Raw genomic sequence first — 8,958 nt, 5'->3', positions numbered from 1 at the left:
TTGGGTCATCCTGAGGATGCTGCCTTGACCCGTTAGAAACCATGTTCATGTTGGCTCTAGTCTTCTAGGTTGAGGGCTAGTCAGAGAGGAAGGACTCAGAGGCGCCTAGCTAGAGTATGGTCAAGGAGAGAATATCAGTCCCAAGGGCAGCCTCCTGCCAGCCTCATATCCCTAAAGAAAAAGGGTCATGCCCATTCTGTCAAAATAGCATTTGTCGGGCTTCCCTGGTGGCGCAGTGGTTGAAAGTCCACCTGCCGATGCAGGGGACACGGGTTCGTGCCCCGGTCTGGGAAGATCCCACATGCCACGGAGCAGCTGGGCCCGTAAGCCATGGCTGGTGCTCCGCGACGGGAGAGGCCACGGCAGTGAGAGGTCCGCATACCACAAAAAGGAAAAAAAAAAAAAAGCTAATGAGAAGGATCCTCCCTTCCTCAGCCCCACACCCCAGGGGCTATTATCGCCTCATTTTACAGCTGGGGAATGTGTGGCTCTGAGAGTTAAGTAACTCAGCTCAGGTCAGGTTTACCAATGGCAGTGCTGAGATTGGAGCCCAGGTGCACCTATCTCCAAGCCCAGCAAGACGGCAGCCCTGTGGGCGAGTCCTCACTGTGGGCTGGGAGGCTGGGTGACCCGGAGGTAAGCTGCCAGAGGCAGGATTGACAATGTGATCTGGTTATTCTCTAGTTTAGGAAAACCTTCTTCTGCCAACCCTGGGGAGAGTGTGGGAAAAGGTTAGCTCCAGTCCTGTCGGGGAGACAATCCGAGTGGGTGGCGTGACAGCCCAGACATAACCTGAGCCCTTTGCCCCACAGGTTTGCCCACCCATGGGTTGGGAGAAGCGTGCGAGTGTGGTTGAGAAACAGAGATTGCTCTGGTCTAATGCTCCTGGCAGAAGCAGCCTTTTGGGAGGGGAGTGGGAGGATTCAAAAGCAGCCTTCCTCTTGCCCCTCTATCTTCAAGCTCTACCACAGGGAGGCTTAATCCTCCCCAAGACTTAATCCTCAGCTCCACCCCAGGCACGAGAATGACCCCACCCCAGGAGAAGGCCATGCCTCTGGGGCAAACACACCCTCAGCCTTGGTAGCTGTCAGTTGGCTCTGACTTGACCTGGCCTGCCCTTGGCTGCAAAGTTTTCCCATATCCGGCACGGCCTCTTGGACTCTGGCCTCTTGAACCACTGCTTCAGGAAAAGCAACTCCAGACGGAAGAATGTGGACTCTAGAAAATGGGGATTTGTAGAAGGTTTGCAGTTAGGGGAGTGACCTGGGCAAAGTCTTGCACTGTCTCTTGCCTCTGAGGTCTGAGACCCCACATCCCGGGCTCCCCTTCTCTCCTGGTCACTCCTCTTCAGTGTCCCTCACTGCCTCCTCCTCCCTGACCCCACCTCTTCTCAGTAAGAATTGGAAAAATCCTTAGAGATTTTTCAACTACGTAAATTGGGAGTTTTCAGGACTCATTCTGGACCCAGTCTTCTCTCTATTCTCTGCACAGGTGACTCCATCCTTTCTCATTCCAAGTACCCCTACATACTCATGACACTTCCATTCTTATGTCTAGCCCAGAACTCTAGTCTCATTTATCCACTTGCCTATTTGATATCTTTATTGGTGTGTCTCTGAGCACCTCAAACTCAGTATCCTTCAAACTGAACTTGTAATTTTCCTTCAGTAAATCCTATTGTTTCAATCTCCAAAGTATACGTATATCAAATGTATCTACTTTTCTCCCCTTCTTCTGTTCCCACTATTTTTTTTTAAACATCTTTATTGGAGTATAATTGCTTTGCAATGGTGTGTTAGTTTCTGCTGTATAACAAAGTGAATCAGTTATACATATACATATACCCCCATATCTCCTCCCTCTTGCGTCTCCCTCCCACCCTCCCTATCCCACCCCCCTAGGTGTTCACAAAGCACCATTCTGCTCTCACTCTTTTTTTTTTTTTTTTTGCGGTACGCGGGCCTCTCACTGTTGTGGCCTTTCCCGTTGCGGAGCATAGGCTCCAGACGCGTAGGCTCAGCGGCCATGGCTCACAGGCCCAGCCGCTCTGCGGCATGTGGGATCTTCCCGGACCGGGGCACGAACCCGTGTCCCCTGCATCGGCAGGTGGACGCTCAACCACTGCGCCACCAGGGAAGCCCTCTGCTCCCACTCTTGCTTGAACTAACAACATCTTTCCCACTGATCTTTCCCTGGCCGTAATTTCCCCTGACATTGCCTCTTAACATGACCATCCACTCATTCTCCATAGAACAACCAGAGTCATCTGGTTAAACTGCAAATCCAATCATTTTGGTCTCATATGTAAATCCCTTAGTGGCTGCTTATTGTATTCAAAATAAAATCTAATATTGTACTATGACCTGGCCCCTCTCTACCTGTGTTAGCCATTAGTTCTGCTCATCCATATTTCCATTCCTTCTCTCCTTGTGGGCACATGAAATGAATGCACTTCCTCATACCCTTGAAGTGGAGATATGCCCGTGTTATTTGCTTTGGACAGTGAAACATAAGCAAAGTGATTTGAGAGCCAGTATGTGACTTTTAATGCACTTTCTTCTGCTACAGTGATTAGGGAAACCAGTATTGATATGGTGGTGCCCGAAGATTGAAGCAGCTTGAATTGTTAGTGATAATGTAGGAGAGCTGCCCTGGAAGTTTGCCCAAATCCACAGTGGAATTTTCATGAGTGGGTAAAAAAAAAAAGCTTCTGTGTGAGGTTTGGGAGTTGTTTGTTACTCAGCAAAACATAGCCTATCCTGATTGATACACTGTAGAAAGAGGAGTTACTTGTGGGAAGCCTCTTTAAAACAAAAGCAAAGGAAAAGTTTTTTCAGAAAATTTCCTTGTTTTTCATTAGACTATTAAAAAAATTAACAACTGGCTCTTATTAATTATTCACAAAAGGAATCACAATGAATCCCCAAATTGGAGGGAATTTCGGGGATGGCCCAAGGAGAAGGCACATACATATTTTGAAAGGAAATGACACTCCTAGGTAACATCTCTCGATGTGGGTGGGCAAGACTGGATCACCATGGGAACAAAAGGAAGATGTGGGTAAAACTTTACAGAGAGAGAATCTGGCATGAGGAAGTCACTTTAGGTGTGTTTATTAAGTTAAACATTAACCAGGTAAGAGAATTTCTTCCCCACCACCCAAGTCATACCTGCTTCGCTTTGTCTTTGGTTTAAAATATACCAGGAAGGATCTGAATGATTCAAATTTGGCTGAAAAGGGAGCAACTTTTGAGGAACACATACTTTCCAAGCAGGAACATTTCTTTATCTTCTTTCAGGCTTCTATTACTATATATCTTCAATGATGGGCAGTGTTTAATTTGGAGAGAGAGAGAGAGAGAGAGAGAGAGAGAGAGATTGAAGAAGGGAAGAAGAGAGCAAATAGGAAAATAGGAAGGGAGGGAGGGAGGAAGGAGGGAAGGAAAGGACAGAGAAAGAAGGATGAAAGGAAATCTATAATGAGACTGGAATGTGCAGTCTCAATGAGAGGGGAGAGATGACCAACCCTTCCTAAAGACACTTAAACACACAGAACAGTAGGTGGCATTGTTTTGACCATTTTTACCTAGGGTGACCATACTTTGGGAGGCTCAAGCTAAAATGGTGTGGTCACTACCAATGAATGTAGAGACTTGTAAGTGAGCTGGCCTCCAGGCATAGCGACCAGAAAAAGGAAATTCTCAGAGCCCCTCCCTTCTCCAGAACATGTGAGAAATCCTCATAAGTTACTGAAAACAAGATTTCCCACGCCTGTCGACTCTAGGGCACTGCAAAGGCATCCACTGGCTAGGATCTCCATCTTAACGTTTCAAAATTCTCTAGTTCTAAGGACTGAGGTGATGTCCATATCAATGTCTTCTTATATAAGCAGAATGGGGCTGCACTGATCAGACAGCACTCTTTCATCCTGAGCTGTGAGCAGTCTGGTCTGGGCAATCTCTCTTTTCTTTTTTGAAGGACAAGACTACGTGCCCACTGCAAAGTTCATGTCCCACCATCCCGACGATTGATGTAGTCCAGTTCTCCCAGCTAGAGGCCCTAGCTGTGCCTCTGCCTCCTAAGTTCTTAGGTGAGGCCATAGATGGCCTCAAGGTTGAGACCTTTGGGTAGAAAGCTTCAGGCTGGGCCATATAAGCCCAGGTTCTGGGCCACCTGGGAGATCCTGGGAGTTTTCCTCTGGGGAAATGGATAGTGAGCTGGTCTTCCAGACCTGTGTGGCTTCTTTATGGAAGGAGGGCCCTGAGCACCAATGTTTAAGCCAGATCCCACTGCCTTTGTTTGGGTATTGCCCACTTGACATTCATGCTGGGCTGCCTCCAGGATCGTGCTTCCTTGCTGAGTCATCTGAGTGTCTTCAAACAAGCCTGGGAGCCTTTGCTCAGACCCCATGAACTTGTCCTTGTGCTTTACTTGATGACTGGTTTCCTGGTGGAAGGTTTGGACCGAGCGGTGCATCTCTAGGTACGTGTGCCATGGAGACTCGGGGGCCTGGAGACAGCCTCTGTCAGCCTCCTCCAGCATCTCCTCTGCCTCAGGATCCGCCTCTTCTAGGGACAGTGAATGCCTTCTCTCCTTGTTAATCCAAACAGCACTGACCATGGCCTCAGCAGGAGCAGGCATGTTCCCTCCTGAGGAAAGCAAGGCACCAGCAGGGTCACCACTGCAAAGTTCATGGGTGGCTCTCATTTGGGGGCTCTCAGAGCTTTCAAGCTGAAGGAAGGCCATGCCAAATACATCAAGGAGGCCAGGTACCCAACACACTGCATTATCTCTCTCTCTCTCTCACACACACACACACACACATTCATGCACAATTATTCACTTATTCAACAAATATTTATTAGGCCCTTATAATGTGCCAGGCATTATTTATTCTAGGTCTTGGGAATACAGTAATGAACACTGAGACAAAATCTACCTCTTCATGATGTGGTCTAGTGGAGTAGAAAAAGAATAAGCAAATACTTTTATACTGTAATAAAGTTTCTGGTGGTAATCAATGCTATGGAAAAAAAACATTCGAGTGTGATAGAATTTAATAGGAGACTTCAGTTTTTGACTGCAGTGAGGGAGTGAACCCTAGGAAGAACTAGGGAACTCGCATTTCAGACTAAAAGAATAACGGGGACCAAGGGCACAACATGTGTTCACCCACATGTGTGATTCACATACACTGGCCAGTGGAAAGAGTTATTCTTAACTTACAGGGTTTTGTGTTGTGGGATTCTGACAATGGGTTTAGCACCCAAGGCAGAGGAGAGGGGAACTGTGTTTTGAGGCAGTTCCTTTTGGAGGACTGGTCTTTATCTTTCTGAACCATAGCCACTGTTGTGGGAACATGTTTGCAGCACCTACTGCTTCCCTGAACTGGCTTCAGGAATGAGAAGGCAGACCGATGTCTTTCTTCCTTCTCAGGGACATCTTTTTACCACCTTGTGGAACATGATAGTTTCTTGTCAACTCTTGGTGGCACTGAGGATTGGAGAAATGACTGAAAGCCATTTTCCTATAGAAAGGAGACCTGTGGCCAGCCTGGAATTCCCTCTGAAATGCAGTGAAACTCCCTTGAGAATTCTGACATTTGTCCCTGCTGGAGGCCCCTAGGTGACAGAGTACATGGTGTGAGTGGAGAGATGGTGTTGAAGGAATAAAGCCAGAAGGAAGCCCTTGAACTCTAGTGCTAGGAATCCAGAACACCTGCCACTGCATTTCTTGAACCTAAATTCATTCCATAACACTAAGACAGGATGAAGAAAGCTAATCCCAGAGGGCTTCCTTCCATTAATCAGCTCCCAGAGTACGTGCCCTACCAGATACAACCCAGTGTCTTAAGACACTGAGATCTAGTTTTAGTGGGAGCCAATCTCAATGGCTTCCTGAATCTCTGCTATGCTGGACACAGAGGATCCCTAAATTCCCTCTACTTGTTTGGCTTCATGGCATTAATATCTCCTGGTTTTCTCCTATTATTTAAGAAAAATGAACTGTGGTAAGATACACAACAAACAACTTACCGTCTTAGCCATTTTGAAGTGTACAGTTCAATAGTGTTAAGTCCATTCACATTGTTGTGCAACTGATCTCCAGAACTTTTTCATCTTTCCCAAACTGACACTGTACCCATTAAACAACAACTCTTCATCTCCCCCACCCTGGCAACCACCATTCTACTTTCTGTCTCTGTGAATTTGACTACTCCAGGTACCTCATATGAGTAGATCATTACAGCACTTGTCTTTTTGTGACTGGCTTATTTCACTTAGCGTAATGTCCTCAAGGTTCATGTAGGTTCATCGAAGATTCAGCATGTGTGAATTTCCTTTTTCGGGCTAATATTCATCTGCTACCATTTTGACTGCTATCTTCCCTGACTTATTTTCCTCTGCTTGTCCCTTCAATATTCGAGTACTGTAGAACTCTAATTGTCATCCCAGCCTCTTATCAATTTACACGTTGGTCCTCCCCAATTTTATCCATGCCCATGGCTTCAACTACTACCAATATGTTGATAACCCCCAATCTATATCTCCAGCCCACATTTCTCTCCTGAGATCCAGGCTGGTTGGAAGTTTTACAGACAACTCCCTCAAATGCAGCATATTCACAAACAAATTCATCTCTTCCTAATCAGAAATCTTTTTCTCCTATATTCTCTATCTCAGTGAATGGTACCACCATCCAGCCTGTTGCTAATGTGCAGGCAAAATTACTTTTTTGCCCCCTCCCCAAGCATCATTTTCACCTCATTTTTGTAATCTTACTCTGATTTCTCCCTGGAGAACCACCTTATTCCTCACGCCCAGTCCAAGTGCTTCAAGTGTCCTTCTAACTCAGACTCGTGTGACGTAACGATCTGGTCCTCAGCCAATTAGCACAGAAAGCCCTAAGGAGCTTTATACTTATGAATTTATTTAGTTCCCACCACAACCCTCTACTCTGGGGACTACAGTTATTCCCAGCCGAAAGGCGAGGAAGCTGAGTGACAGAGTAACGGACGTGACTCGTTCAAAGCTGCACAGAGTAACTCGGTGGCAGAGCTGGGACTCAGGTTCAGGCCCTTCTCCAGAGGCCAAGTACAGGAACAGTCCATCAGACAGCACCCTACTTCTCACAGTTAAAGCAAGAATGTGGACTCGCAAACTGCTAGAAATGCCCTGAAAGACTGACTAAGCCTGCGTGTGAGCAGTCTTCCCTGGAGAAGCAGAGCCTGAGCACTCCCGCCTCGCATTACCCTGTTGTAACTCATGATGTAACTCATGTCCATGACGTAACTCATCAAGTGGAGACCACGGAGGAGGGAGGTTTGAGTTCTAGGATGCAGGAGAAAGGGGCAGCAGGGAGGGGTGGGGCAGGGGTGGTCAATTCTACGGGGCGTGCTGAGTTTGAGATGTCTTTGGGGGCATACCCATCACATGGATGTGTGAGTCTGAACCACAGGTGTGTTAAATCTGCTTTCATTTGATACAAGTTTAATTAATGCTTGCTGAGTAACTGAATGAATGAATACCCTTGAGGATGGAATAGGGCTTAAGGAAACTGCCAGCTTCTGCCCTGCAGAGAGAGGGGCCTATTTGGCTGTACCAGTTCAGTTCAAATGGACCCCACTCATTGGCAACAGCCCAAGTTGTGAGAGATGGGTGCCTTTAGCCCAAGGCAGTGCCCTTCCTGTCCCAGACAGTGAGGACCCTGGCCCCTGATTCCTTCCCAGACTTGCCTAGAGTGGGGTGGGCTGCTCAGTGAGTCCTGAACTGTATAAACAGTCACAGAAATTCCCAGAGCACAGCCCTGACCTTTCAGGGGGTCTTCCTATCTCTCTTGACTTGCCCTCTCGGTTAGAAGATGAAGGGCCGGGATTTGACCATCGCTTGCTTTCTGAGCCCCTGTGCTCCTAACTTCCTCCCGGAATAAATCTGAGTTCCCAAAGGGAGAACGCTGCTCCCCTGGAGGCGGGGCTTCTGTGTCTCAGTGCCCCTCCCCAGCTGCTGTTTGAGGGGGTGCAGAGCTCACTCCGGGAGCCTGGGTGCCTGAGCCCTGCGCTTCCTCTGTCCAGTGCCAAAGCTGTTGGGAACATCACGTGTCCTCTCTCCCCGGCAGCGCGCTGCCTGCCGGCTGCCTGCTTGAGGCCCCAGGGGAGCGGCCCTGCACAGGCCTCCCTGTTCTGACTCTGCCTCTGGCCAGCCCGCCTCCCTGCCCTTCTCCACCGGGAGGCCAGCAGAGCCCTGGCCCTGCGCTGCCCACATCTCAGCCACCCATTCTGCCCACAGCCAGGCCCTCATGCCCTTCCCTTCTGCCCCCAGCACCTGCCCAGCCCTACCTTTCGGGAGCACCACCACGTGGGCCTGGGCCTTCTGTTGCCGTCTCAGGCCTGCATACTGCGCTCGCAGGAGCTGCATGCTGAGCAGGGGCCCCTTCCCTGGGGCCTGAGTCCCAGAGCCTTCGGCCATGAAGGGAGACCCCAGCTGCCAGAAGTGGGGCAGGGCAGGGCACGGGCAGGGCAACCCCTTCATCCTGTTCCGGGAGCAAAGCAAACACTGATGGGTGGGGCTGGGGGGGAGGTGGTAGGGCTCAGGGAGAGGAGTGGGGGAGAGGGAAGTGAGGAGAAAGGTGGAAAGGTCAGAAGAGCGAGGGAGGGAGCGTGAGAAGTTGGGGGAAGAAGGGGAAGGAAAAGTTGGAGGGGGAGGAGGGGGGAGGGGCGCAGAGAGGGGGCGAAGAATGGAGGAAGGCGGTGATAACGGCGGGGCATGAATGGGGCAGAGGAGTGAGCCGGGGTGGGGGCAGCAGGAGAAGGGAGGGGGCAGGGAGGGGGTGAGGGGAGGAGCCGGGGACAGAGAGAAGGGCAAGCAGAGCTGCTCGGAGCCTTTTTAGGGTCCAAGGAGTACCCTATTCCAGGTCCTTCACTGCTTGATCCGAAAGTGTAGAATACGACTCCAGGAGCTA

At 49.2% G+C, this 8,958-nt stretch overlaps 1 protein-coding gene across 1 annotated transcript; it reads right to left on the bottom strand.

Moving 5' to 3' along the window:
* Positions 1 to 4,137: 4,137 nt before the first annotated feature.
* CUNH9orf152 (chromosome unknown C9orf152 homolog) lies at positions 4,138 to 8,528 on the bottom strand. The gene is made up of 2 exons (XM_007449810.1): positions 8,336 to 8,528; positions 4,138 to 4,649 (listed from the first exon to the last, which is right to left on the bottom strand). Exons 1-2 carry the CDS (start codon positions 8,526 to 8,528, stop codon positions 4,138 to 4,140), a joined length of 705 nt encoding a protein of 234 aa, XP_007449872.1.
* Positions 8,529 to 8,958: the final 430 nt, after the last annotated feature.

This window comes from Lipotes vexillifer, unplaced genomic scaffold (genome assembly GCF_000442215.2).
Source record: "Lipotes vexillifer unplaced genomic scaffold, Lipotes_vexillifer_v1.1 scaffold230, whole genome shotgun sequence".
Classification (NCBI taxonomy): domain Eukaryota; kingdom Metazoa; phylum Chordata; class Mammalia; order Artiodactyla; family Lipotidae; genus Lipotes; species Lipotes vexillifer.
This window is presented reverse-complemented; position numbering and strand designations above follow the sequence as displayed.

Excerpts from the sequence above, each read along its gene's own strand:
- CUNH9orf152 (XM_007449810.1), bottom strand. The coding sequence starts at position 8,528 with ATGAAGGGGTTGCCCTGCCCGTGCCCTGCCCTGCCCCACTTCTGGCAG. Across the intron at positions 4,650-8,335 it reads CGTGGTGGTGCTCCCGAAAG|GAGGGAACATGCCTGCTCCT; the intron begins GTAGGGCTGGGC and ends TGCTTTCCTCAG.